At 48.8% G+C, this 13638-nt stretch overlaps 1 protein-coding gene across 2 annotated transcripts in view; it reads left to right on the top strand.

Moving 5' to 3' along the window:
- Positions 1-13638, top strand: part of Cdc5 (cell division cycle protein 21) — a 171759-nt gene that overhangs the window by 42060 nt on the left and 116061 nt on the right. For both annotated transcript variants that reach the window (XM_075697261.1, XM_075697260.1), the window contains exons 5-6: positions 3718-4046; positions 9682-9999. In XM_075697261.1, coding sequence (XP_075553376.1) covers positions 3718-4046; positions 9682-9999 — 647 coding nt within the window. The remainder of the gene's footprint in view (positions 1-3717; positions 4047-9681; positions 10000-13638) is intronic.

Below are 13638 nucleotides of genomic sequence, written 5' to 3'. Positions count from 1 at the left end.
CAGGTTGTGTCCCTCCACGTGCGACAGGCAGCTTCGTAAAGCCTTAGGCCTAAAGCGTCGCTACCCTGACAAGAACCGGCATCCAAACACAACACCTAAAATGAGCTCAAAACAGGCAGCCGCGAGGAGACGTCAGCTCTGTGAGGTGGTCCTACTCCGCTCGGTGCCCACAGCATCTGAGTTGACGGCGCCCACCGTCCCAAACGGTGTCGGAGCGCCCGGTGCCAGGCCGCAATACCAGTCAGCCCGCAGTGGCACCCGTGGCCCGCAGCCACCCGGCTCCCAGAGCCACGACTTCATCAGAGTCAAAGAGATAGAAGAAGCTATTTACATAAGAAATTCGGACCACCCACGAGGCTTCCGTACTCACTCGCTTCAGGCTTGCCAATGCTCCGCGGGCGCTAAGCGTCGCTCTCCCTGGATGCAGACCACATGGCTCTCGTAAAGCCCCTACATCCACGCGTCACCGCCGACCAGGTTAAGTACCGCCAACCTGCCCTCCTCCTCCACACTCCTCTCCCACTCACCCCCTCAGCTTCCGGCGTCAAGCGGAACTTACGTAGCTTCAGCTTCCTGTTCCGAGTGGAAGTGACCATATGTTTTTTTAGCGTTGTTTACTTTCGCGTCTACGGAGAGGCTTTAATTGCACCAGCTGCGGTTGAAACTGTTAATGCGATTCCATCCAAGAACCACCGCCTACTGTAATCGGCGATCTGGTCGTGTTCGCTGCTTCGCGTCAACCTGCGAAAAGTTGTGCCACGAGAGACAACGTACAGTGGAATGTAGTGCCTGGGTGCTTGGAGACCGCTCCTGTTTTTCGTGCATTTGGAAAACAGCGACCGCAAACTACTACTTCAGCGGAATACAACAGCTTGTCCCCTTTGAATTCTTGTTTTGAAGCATACATCCCCTCCAGCCAGCACGTATGGAGGGACTTTAGTGAAGGAGTTCGCGACGCCAATTTGTACGGCAGACGCATAGAGTTTATGCTGTTGATTCTGAGGTTGAACTTGTCTCGTACGGCAGATCGAAGGTAACGAACGTCCCAAGTGCGTGCACTGCGTGAAGAACTGCAATGACGTGAAGCTATGAAATATAACAAGTTCAAATTTGCGTGGAGGGCATTCAGTGACATGGTGAAAACAAGTGTGCTTTTCTTGTGCGATATGAGTGGAGGTGTGCAGTGAATTGGTGCGTACGCGCGTGTTGTAACGCATGCAAAGGTTTACGGCGAATTGTGTTAGTGTTGTGACGCGAGCAGATGTGTACGGCGAATTATGTTCGTGTGTTGTGCCCCAGCCCATGGCTCTCCGCACTTTGTCAGAGAAAGGGGACGACAGGCAAAAGCTTGCGGGCGCAGTTTACGCAAACAAGCACGTAGATGCACACGAATGACGCTTGGTGGAATGGCTAGAGCGAGCTACTCAAATTAGCACCGGTTGCTAAGCACGGGCGTCTCACCATCGTCTGCAATCACAGTGGAAATTCTCGCAGCGCAACTCCAGGAAGCGTAAACGCCGGAACCGGAAATCTTAAAACCGGACATGCCGGAACCGGAAATGCCGGAAGCGGAAATGCCGGAACCGGGTTTGGTGTGAGGGGAAAAGGCGGTTGTCGCTACTTAAGAAAGCGGCGGTGGCGCGTGGATGGAGGGGCTTTAGGCTCTCGTGCCGACGAATGCCATTAAAAAACACTTTAGAAAAGGCTTAGCATGTTGACATGTTCAAACACACTACAGCCACTGTCGCCTCGCTCAAGAAAGCACGCCGCCAACGCTAGCGATCAAAATCCACGCTAGCCCTACGCTTCGGTTCAAACAAAGGTCTCAAACGAAGCAAAACTGTCAAATCTATCGTACGATGCCCCAAGAGGTTCACGTTGGGCAGCCAGATGTGGGGTTCTCCTCCCGTGCTCTTGGGACAAAGGAACGACAACACAGTAGTGCAAACAATCACAAGGGCATTTATTGCACCTTTCATAGATCAATGCCTGCTAGCTGAGTTGCTATCCACAAAACATGCCGATGGGCACGCGACAAATCTAGGAAATCCGACTCACCGCGACCGGATAGCGAGCGAATTTGTTCACCCCATGCTGGATCCCAACGCCTGGTCGTTCGCTTGTACGGTCATGCGAATGGTAGCGCGTTCAAAGGTGGCCACGCGAGACGGTCTCGCAGAAGCATGGATCGGCGCACGCACGGCACGGCACGTCCGCACTGCTCGCTGTCTTGAACCAAAGAGAGCAAGTGCTTTGTCTTTCGGCGCCCAAGTAACCCCGCCTGTTGGCGGCGTTAGCAGCGCAACACTCGCGCCATCTCTCGTACTGCGCCTCAACCACTCCGACCACCGCGGGCGCCAGGCCACGCGGCGAAGCCGGATTACAGGAGACGCGCTATGCAGGAAAAACATATCAGGGGACGCGCGAGAGTCGCACATCCCCACAATATCTACTGTTTAGTAATTGCACTCCCCTATTTCTAACAATAAAATGAATGCTGACGCAGTCCTTCTGCCAGGATCACAATAGGCACACCAACTGCTCACATGTGTAAACAACTGATGGTCCAGTGGTTGTGTTTGTTTATCAAACAAGTTTACCAAAGACATGGCATGCCTCTCTCCATCTGGAGTGGCTGGTTGAAATGTTTGCTGCACCTGCTGTCTAGTTGTGAGCATTAGTGAATGAGTGCACCTGAAGAAATCAAAAGTTTGTACAAGGTTGTTGCTCTTTCTTGATGCCCTCAGTGACAATGACAGGTGCACAATTTACCCAGATGCTTAGGGAGCTTTCTTTTAACTGCTGTTCATAAAGTGTCCCTGTTGAGTACACTAAGACGTCATGCTCCCTTTGTTTTTTTTATAGTATAAGTGACAAATCACTGTTTGGAGCGAGGTGCAGTGACTAGAAGTAGTATTTTCATAGAGTGTGACATGTGTGCTTTGCTACAAGGCAGCAGATGCTTTCTTTTTAAAGGAGTTACCTGGCCCTATTGAGAAACGTATCTAGGTTGTGTGTGGCCATTCCAAGGTACAGGCTTAATATTGTTTGTTGACTTATTGTGCAATCAGTACAACAATGGTCTCTGTTAGATGTACAGTGCTCACGGAATGAAACGCGTCAATTTAGGGCTAAGTAATGCGCATATTTTAGTTTCAACCGGCTGCAGTTCGTGTCACATTGACGTAATTCTGGCGTGTACACTTGCATCGGGGTCCTCGTCACCTTTGGTGACCAAATTCCTAGCGACATGACATGGTGCTATCGCGTACTTTGCACATATGTAGGGTTCTACTAAATGCTCCGTGTCCCATTTCATTCCATGAGCACTGTACATCCTGCTTTGCATTGCATAAACCACATATATTCTGTATGTTGAAAGCGGTTAAATAATGGCAGCTGTGACTTGTCTCTTCAGAGCACACCAAATGTGCTGCAAAGGTAGTTAAAGACAGCATTCAAGATTTTATAATGAAACAAGGGACCTCGAATAGGTATAACCAGGCTTCATTATTGCCATCGGAGCCAGTTTCTGCCTGCTGTAAAGCTTTATCGATGTTTTATGTGAACTTGACAGCATTCTGATATGACCACTCAAAGATGCCCTGGGGGAAACAGCTGGGATGCATCTTATTTTGTTGTTCTCATTGTACAAAGCCGTGCAGTGCCTGAGCATTAATAAAATGAGGGGGGGGGGGATTCCTCCTTGGTGTGCAGAGCTGGAGATGCTGTCCGAGGCCAGAGCCCGATTGGCCAACACCCAGGGCAAGAAGGCCAAGCGCAAGGCCCGCGAGAAGCAGCTGGAAGAAGCGAGGCGCCTGGCAGCCCTGCAGAAGCGGCGAGAGCTGCGCATGGCTGGCATCACGCTGCCCCCGCGACGACGCAAACGCCATGCCATCGACTACAACAAGGAGATCCCGTTTGAGAAGCGCCCTGCCCCGGGGCTCCACGACACCTCCGAGGAAGTGTACGACCCAGCTGAGACCGACTTCCGGCGCTTGCGGCAGCAGCACCTCGATGGGGAACTGCGCAGCGAGAAGGAAGAGGTGAGAGTTCAGGCCTCCACTCCTAAAGGAGAGAGAGCAAAAGACGTAAAGGCAGGTAGGTTAACGTCCAGCTTGCTACCCTGAGTCTTTGTAAAGGATCCACTCCAAAGCGTGGCGAATTCGTAGTCATATCCCAGAAACCGCAGAAGCACCAGACTTGCTTGAGTAGAACACAAAACATAATCTTGCTGAAATCGGTCCCATTGAATTCATCCTTGGCACAGAGGTAACACTATGGTTGTGCTGTGTACAGCTGAATACTTTCATTGGCAACAGATTTGATTTTGCAGCCCTGCTAGATGGAGCCATATTCAGTGTATTGAGCACACACAAAAGCCTCCATTTATTGAGATGAGAAAGGTGTGGCTGGTGCCAGTATGATTTTATAGGCAGCAGAAGTGATGCTGAGGAGACAAAAAAGAGGAGGAGCCATGAAAATTCGTCTGTGCAACATCATGCACCTGCCTGGTTGGGAATGAGGTCTGGGGAAACCAAAGTTACCAACGATAATGCGACATCTTGGATCCAACTGGCTCCTCCTTCAAGGACAAGAGGGTGAGGGATGCATTTCGTGTGCATTATGGTAGCTTGTCAGGCATGCTGGCAAGTTACCGTTTCTTTATTTTCTGTTTTTTCTGAGCAAGGCTCATCAACATAGGAGCATGAATGATTCAGCCATTGTTAATTGTTCTTGTTGGCTGAGCGGTGTCAGGCGGGGTTCATTATTTTCAGGCCAGACATACGAATTCACTGCAGTGAATCATGCCGTACCAACAGGCCCAGTTAGCTACCCGCATGTCATTTGTAATTGACAGCAGTGAGCACGGTCTTAGGTTGCGCCAACTTCGTGAAACACACGAACCAAAGGGAGGCACACACACACCAAGCACCACAACTTTCAACTGAAGTTCATTGGAGGAAGACGTTTTTGTACATAATTAACAGAACTACCTAGAAAGCGAACAGTGAAATATACAAGGTCATTCCATGCCAGTCCCAACCATGGCACTCAACAAAAATCATTTGTCTAAAAAAATTACATGTATGTAAGCATTACTTACACAGTATCTTCCCACAATATTTTGAGCAGAAAAAAATTTGGGGGCATGTCAGGGCCATTTGAATTTCATGAAATAGTGGAAAAGCAGGTGCAAAAAACAATTTCGCCAATAATCTACCGTGTTGCGAATTCTCTCAAGATTTGCATTTCTGCATTGTCTGAACATTCTTCATTCCTTATGAAACTGTTTCATAATATAGCTTTGTTTTTTTACTCCTCTTGTGCCGAGGCAAAAATGCAAAAATGCAAAAATACAGTAATCCCTCATTATAACGAAGTCAGCGGGACGGCAAAAAAAATGCGTTATAAGTGGTAATTCGATATAAGCGACCACTCGAGAAAAGCTAAAGCAGTCAAGCTTTAATTGCGCCAAAACTGCGAGGAAGTAGAATACAGTGAAACCTCGTTAAACCGTAGTTGGCTAGAGCTCGGGAAAGGTACGTACTAAACGGTAGTACTGTTTAACCGAATAGCATGAGATCGCCCACTTACCTGTCGAAAACGGAACTCAGAGAGAGTGCGATGAAAGGGGAAAAAACATGCAGTATTTATTCACTTTGCGCGACAAAAGCGTTATTTTCGTTTGATGCCGCGGCGGCCTAGCACGCCGACGACAGCGGCCTCAAACTTACTGAAGCTGCGTGCCACCTTTTCAGCCAGCCCCCTCTTCTCGGCAAACACTCGCATGGCAGATTCCTCGTTGGCGTTACGTATTCACTGTGCACGTGCGCAGTAGTGCTGCAGAAGTCCCGGGGGCGCCTTTTTCATTACGGGTGCCGGAGTTTGGAATAATTTTCATTTGGAATAGAGTTACGTTATTGCGCCCCTATTGTCGTCGCGACGATTGCATTAATGAGGCTGACGCAACGCGCAGCTTATGCCACTGTTGGGCCTGAATCGCCCGTGCTATCGCTTTCCGTGTCGTCCAAGTCACTGTCGCTAGTCGACACTTCGGCAACAACAGAGGCAACGATGGCGAAAAGTCGAACCTCGTAGCCGACATATCTTCGCGGTCGCTGCAGCGCTGCCGAGCAACTTCTTCGCATTCCAAATGCCACACACTGTAGTCAACAGCAGATCCCTGTTGCGTGTCAGCGCCGACTTCTTCGTGTTACATTCGATAGCACGGACGATGTCTAATTTTGCTTCTATGCTGAGCACCCGGCGTCTTTTTTATCCAAGCTTTGGAACGACGCGAGTCCTCGCTTGCACGACGCCATAACGCTCTCTGGCACCGCGTCGAAATGATGTTGATGTTGATGTGGCTTCACGCGCAAACGCACAGGGCGCTTGGAGGCCGTTGTTCTGATCTCTGAGGCGTGTTGTTCTGCCGGGCCGCCCGATGGAGACGGCGCAGCGCCGTGTTTGCGCGACGAAAAGTTCGAACGCTACGTTTTAACCGATGCGTACGCAGTAAGCTGGTACGGTTTATGCGGATACGAAACACATTATGTTCAATGGCCGCTGAGTCGGGGATTTGACTTTACTACTTTTAGAACGAAACTACTGTTTAAGCGGGTACGGTTTAACGAGGTTTTACTGTACAATGTGTTCAGTGTAGCAAAACTTTATTCAGGTGCAGAAAAGGCAGTGAGCTTTGGCTGTTTCAAGTTCTTACCGGGCGCGAGCAACCCCTGCTATAAATTGACCAAGCATTGCACAAGGCCGTGGTCACTGCCCATGCATTCAACCTTATTACTCAGCAGGCGTAGGTACCCCGCATCTGCACCATAGTGGGCACTTCTCATGGCTCTTCGCCCTCATCAGGGCCACCAACAGTGTCAATTAGTATCTCCGCATCCATCACTCGGGGCGACCACGGGAGCAGCAGCGACGAATGTCTCGAAATCACCTTCTGTCTCTTAGCCAGCAGTATTATGGACAGCCTTCTACAAATCGCTACAAGTTTGGTCATCGTCAGGGTCACTAACGATGGCGCGGGAAAAGCCGGCGTGCGCAGAGCAGTTGGCGACCTTCCAGTTTTCAAGTCCTTTCCAAGAAAAGTTCAGCAAATGGATCACACCAAGCAAATGAATGTTGTACCTCTTGCTGGCGTCATGTGCTGTGAGCATGCACTGTGAAAGAGTCTTACGGTACAGCTTCCGGGTGGTATCAATGATGCCCTGATCCATTAGTTGCAGTATTGCGGTTGTGTTTACAGGCAAAAATTCTACAGTGATTGCCTTGAGGTTGTCGATCTTCCTCTGGCTCGGACAATTGTCAATTATGAAAAGCACTTGCCGATTCTTTGCGTCGAACTGTCTGTCCAGAAGGTGCACATAATCTTCAAAAATAGCAGCGGTCATCCATGCTCGCTTGTTATTTCTGTAGATGCGTTCCTTGGGAATAGTTGCATTTCGCAAGCACCGCGGCTTCTCCGCCTTCCCCAGTATCAACAAGGGAAGTTTGTCTTCGACTTTTGCATGGGTGCCAAACAGCACCGTGACACGCTGCTTGCCCTGTTTTCCTCCGGGTGAGGATCTGCCAGCGGTAGTGAATGTGCGATTTGGTAGCATCTTGTAGTACAATGCAGCCTCATCTGACATATTTACTCGATTCTAACGCGCCCTCGATTGTAACGCGCACCCGTTTCCTGCGAGAAAAAACAAAACGCAGTCGAGTGTAATGCGCTCGTTTGCCATGACCTAAAAAAAAAAAAAGAAAAGTCCTTCACAGCACCGCAGACCTCATTCTTTCATACAGAAATACAACTTTCTCTCATTTGGAAAAAACAAGGATTTACTCCCAGTGCTTTGAAGTTGTGATAAATAAAAAATGTTGCAGTTTTGCCTGAAAGGCAAAGCATCAATTATGATAGCAAATTAGTAGACAACTATACGAAACGTAAGGATAGTAGTTTTATCAGTAGTATAAACTTTTAAATATTCACTTACTAGCCATTAACAAGCACGGTGTCACGCACGCACAAGCAAACATGAACACGTCTCACTCAATGACTGTGGAAACTCTTTATCAAAACGCTGGAGTGAGGAATTGCAGTAGCAGGAGCGAGGGAATTGACCTTTGTGCGGCCTCTCGCATCAAGGTGACCTAAGCGATGAGACCACAGCACAGTGCTCCTAGATACGTAGACTCTTGTCTCTGTTGCAGATCGCTTTCAAGATAGGCACTGCGCGGGCGCGCCGTATGTAGCAGCCGCCAGTGTAGAATGCCTCTCCAGTTTGTGCCAGTCCCGCACGCAAGTTTCAGCAACTCCGAACGCACACCCTTGATGCGGCCCGATTTCAGTCCGTCTCCGCACACGTGATTGCTTTCCTTTTAATTGCAACATCGTGATGAACTCTGCATGTCTACTTTTAAAACGAAACTGCTCATTAAGTGGGTACGGTTTTACAAGGTTTTACTGTATTACAAAATAATGTGCCCAGAAAAGAGTGAGGAGCAGGCTTATGTTTAAAAGAGAGTGTTTGAGAGGAAGCTGACTTCGTGCTCTGCTTGTGAGCTCCACACGCACAGTGCACGACTGCAAAACTTGGCAGAGATGTTCACAGCTATCCGTGGACCATGTTTTTTCGCCAAGCCCGAGGGGTGGTCCAGGACACCTTTAAGTGGTGCTAATTTGTCTATGTGACACAGGTGAGACCTGCATGCGCATGCCTGATTTTGTGCTACATTGTGCCCCCACGTTTTCAGAGGTGGCACAATTAAGGCAAGCTTTTGGTCGGCCAATTAAGATGCTTTACAACCTTACGAGCAAAAAGGTCATGTGAGGGCTGGTGCACATTTCGAAAGCCAGGCAGTATAGTAGGTGGCAAAGCATGCTTACCAGCCAGCTTGGGGCCCTCGTGCGCTTCCATTGATATACAGCAACACCTCAGTGTAGCAAAGTTGAAGGAAGAGCCAAAGTAGTTTGACTATTGATTGCACCAACACATCTGCTAGGCCTGCACAGGCACATATTGCTGCAGAGTATCACCCATTGCTCAGACCCTAACCCAATCACCTGACATGCCAGAGATGCATGCACTGCAGTATCTGCTTTAATTTGCATTACAAGTGCAGAATATGCTGTTAGAACTTTCCTTGAAATTGCCGCTCAGTTATGTCGTCGCTTACACATCCCTTTCTTTTGCCTGCTTGTGCATATAGGCTACCCTGATGGTTGCGGCTCTGGCTTATTAGAAAAAGAATAAAAGGCAGCTTCTGCATTATATATTTGGTTCATGTTTCGCATGTCACACGCGATATTTTCTTGAGCGAGCAATTTCTAAAAAATGTGAAACCAGAGTAATTTTTATTAAATAATTACAAGATTTGTGCAAATACAATGAATGAAAGAAAACTTGTGCAATACAGAAAGCAGGCTCAGTGTAGGGCTTACATTTGCCATGCTACCTAGCTTACTAGTGAAGTGTTTTACCAACTCAAACTCTTAGCTGCTGCATAGCTGATCACCAAACGCAATGTTGGCAGCAGCAGTGTTTGATCTAACGTGTGTACCTCAACCGCACTTCAAGCAAACTCGTTGAGCGTAGCAGCACTTTGTGAGCTCCTCAGATCGCTGAGCACCGGAGCGTGTGAGGTGGTTGAGAGCCGCTTGTCTGTCCTGTGCAGCGCGAGCGCCGCAAGGACAAGCAGAAGCTGAAGCAGCGCAAGGAAAACGACCTGCCCCCATCACTCTTGTCAGCGGAACCTGTGCGCAAGCGCAGCAAGCTCGTGCTGCCAGAGCCGCAGATCTCGGAGCAGGAACTCGAGCAAGTGGTGAAGCTGGGCCGCGCTAGTGAGACTGCTCGTGAGGCCGCCCAGGAGGCAGGCCATCAGGCTTCGGACACTCTGCTGGCCGACTACAGCCTCACGCCTGGTGCAGCCGCCGCCGCTGGGGCACTGCGGACACCCAGGGCGCCTGCTCTCAGCCGTGACACCATACTGCAGGTGGGCATTCCATTTTGGTTCATTTAGTGTGACCCCACATCATGTTCGGAAGTCACCGTGAGCAAAAGTGCTTCCTTATTTGGATACAATTGGGTGTACCTTTGCTCCTATGTGACAACTTTCTTGCCAGCAAACAAGAGCATTGCAGTGCGGAATTGTGCTTACAGAACAAAACATTCTGCACCATGGTCATCACATACACTCAAGTGGTCACGACACTGCATGGGTGTGTAGTTGTTACCATTCAGATTCTTGCTGGTAAATGCAGTCACTGTTTTACCTTCCTATTTTACCTTACCCGGTACCAAATTAAGGAGAGGTCTATGGGGGCTTAGCCCTGGGCCCCAACTTCCGACAGTTGGGGAAAGTAGGCCGTCCTATTAGGCCCCGTTTATTTATCCGGCCATGCCCATTTTACAAGTTGTGGCCCGCATCAGCTGCCTAAGTGAGCGCTTATTTTGCCCTTTCAGTGCCCATATTTTTCTCAGATATTATAAAACTAGCACAACAGTTTATTTTCGGTTATTCTGGAGGGAAAAAGTGACAGATAATGGTAAATGCACTCTTAGTATGGCCCCCACATTCCTATCTTCTTTCTCTATGTCTTGCCTAGCTTCGTTCTGACGTGTACGCTTCCGTGATAGCGCCGCCGTGTCAGGCAAAATAAAAAAAAAAAAAAAAAAGCTACTATAAACGTACGACAGATGGCAGAAACTTGCAAGAGTGGTCCATGCACTACGGCGCAAATGGACAATTGCAGCAGTGCACAAGTCCGGAAGCCGCCTCTCCAATTGGCAGGTGCCCACTTTGCGCACCTGCCGACGCCCACAAAGGGGCACGTTCCACAGCCCACTAACAAAAACCCAGACTGAGCAAACCCAGAGAGGTGAGAAAATATGTTTCTATAAAAGCAGATAGCGAAACTCTTAGCTCGCCAACTTCGTGTTACTGCGCACATCTGACTGGAGAACATGCCAATACATCAGTAGCACTGAAAGGGCCAACTGCAACGAAATGTTGGGCCACGTAAGAAGCTAGCCTATGATGGTGATGATGAAAAACTTTATTAAGAAGGGGCATGGGTTCTAAAAATTGTTTTCTTTATTTTTTAGCTCAATCTGCACTAAACTTCACTGTATTGATCAATTTCTCACGCTGATTTCAAATCTATAATTACTGTATTTACTCAATTCTACCGCGCCCTCGATTATAAGGCGCATTCGTTTTTCGTAACCAAAGAAAAGGGGGAAAAAAAGACGCCCTCGATTGTAACGCGCACCCATTTGCCGTGACCTAAAGAAAGAAAAATCCTTTACAATACTGCGCTGCTCATTCTTTTATACAGAAATACAACTTTCTCTAATTTGGAAAAAACAAACATTTACTCCCAATACACTAAAGTTGCGATAAATAAAAAAAGTCGCAGTTTCGCGCGAAAGGCGAAGCATCGATTATGCTAGCAAATTAGTAGACAGCTATACGAAAAGTAAGGATAGTAGTTTTATTGGCCGTATAATACTTTTAAACATTCGCTTACTAACTAAATTAACAAGCATGGTGTCACACGCACACAAGCATGAACACGCCTCATTCAATGACCGCGGAAACTCTTTAAATGCTGGAGTGAGGAAGTGCGGTAGCAGGAGCGAGGGAAGTGACCTTTGTGCGGTCTCTTACTTCAACGCGAACTAAGCCACGAGAACACAGCTGAGTGCACCTAGATGTGTCGACTCTTGTCTCCGTTGCAAATCACTTTCAAGACGGGCCCCGCGCGGCCGTGCCGTACGTAGCAGCCGCTGGTGTAGAATGCCTCTCCTGTTTGCACCAGTGCTGCACCAACTCTGAACGCTTGTAATGCAGCCCGATTTCCGTCCGTCTCCGCACACGTCATCACTTTCCTTTTAATTGCGCCATCATGATGAACTCGGCGTGTGTTCGCAGTCGGCACTTCCATGCTGATAGAGCAAACACAGAAAACAGGAAGACAGACGGTGCACTAACCTAAGCCATAGAAAGCATTGCCTAAGCACACGTACTGTAGCACATAGAGGAAGCTACGGCAGCTAGGCTCAAAGCGTGTACGAGGCGGCCGTTTTGAAATGCCGATGGCGATATGGTAACGCAGATTTAGGCTCATACCCAATTCTAACGCACGCGCAATTTTTGGACCCGTTTTATCCGAAAAAAAGTGCGCATTAGATTTTAGTAAATACGGTAGTGTTTTGATAGCTACTCTGGCTCAGAAAGTATTAATGTCTGAAAATAAATTTAATGGGTACCGTATCTACAGGATTGTAAGTCGACCTATTTTTTAAATTTGAAAACCTAAGTGGGGGGGTCGACTTACAATTAAAACCAAAACATGGCACCGCCAAAAAAAGAAGCGAGACCAATGAGATATCAGGGGAGCTACAATGTAGTTGCAATTTTATGTTGGCTCTATGGCCCTACCCGTAGTTTTTGCTATCCTGTGCGTTCGTTCGCTATTTGGAAGGGTTTTTAAACATTTTTTAGGGTTTTACAGTGCACGCAACACTCATGGGGGTGTCGATAGTCGATTGAAGTGCCGCTGTTCCATTCACAGCGGCACTCCCAAAACGGCGGTGCTTGCAGGGACTATTGATAGTTCATGAAAGAGCAGACGCCGCTCACGTGTTTCTATTTCCCTGTAGCTTATATAGGTGTTCTATGGTAGCTTTTAGTTTGACACGTTCGACTCGACTGCCGGCTACGTGCTACTTCCATGCTTCCTCAGTCGTCATGAGTGCTCCAGGCCCACTAAACATTCGGCCCTCATTCACAGCAGCATTCAACAGGGCTGCCATCCTTTACGCCGAAGAGAGAGAAACAACTTCATCTAGTCGCCTGCAGAACGACACCATGACTAAATGGCACCGTGACACGGGCCCTGACGTCTTCTCGGCGAGTGGTCTCTACTCAACTCCAATGCGTGTTACTCCCGCGGTCCGTCGCCCTGAGGGGCCACGTTTCATCGGTTTCGCTCGGCCTTTGTCTTTCGAGAGCCGCCAAGACCTGCTGGATGGCCCAGGTTTGGCTTTCCTGGTCGTAGCATTCTGCCACAGCCGCGAGTCGTGGCGGAATCGTACTTGTTGAAGCTTCGTCAGGGTACTTGGTGCAATCCCATAGGATGTGCATCAATGTGGCCCTCTCCCGCTGGCAGACGCGGCACATCACACACGTATAATTTCGGGTATAGATTAGTCATTAACACTGCGGTGAGTAAGGAACCAGTTTGCAATTGTCTGAACAGCACCGCCTCTGCTCGGCTCAGCCCCGAGTGCGGGGGTGGGAAAGTCCTTCGAGCCAGGCGATGGAATTGTGTAAGTTCGTTGAACGTCGTCGTGCGGTCTTTGGCACTGCACCACATTAGACAGTCGGTTGCAGCGGCGCAGTTGGTTAGCGCTCGCGTCACTGCGTGTGCCGTCTCGTTGAGGTTATCGTGCTTCTCCGGCGCATTGCCGAAGAAACAAATCACTTCGCAGTGGGCCGCAAGTTCAATGTTTCCGAACGGTTGGTGCAACAGGGGCAACTGCAGTGAAGCAAAATTTTCACCTGTGATGGCAAGCGAAGAATTTCACACGGGCTGAAGTCGGGACACTTTCCGGAGCTGTAGATGAC

The sequence above is a fragment of the Dermacentor variabilis genome, chromosome 6 (genome assembly GCF_050947875.1).
Source record: "Dermacentor variabilis isolate Ectoservices chromosome 6, ASM5094787v1, whole genome shotgun sequence".
Lineage (NCBI taxonomy): Eukaryota > Metazoa > Arthropoda > Arachnida > Ixodida > Ixodidae > Dermacentor > Dermacentor variabilis.
Note: the sequence above shows the minus strand (reverse complement) of the source record. Positions and strands in the feature narration are given on the sequence as shown.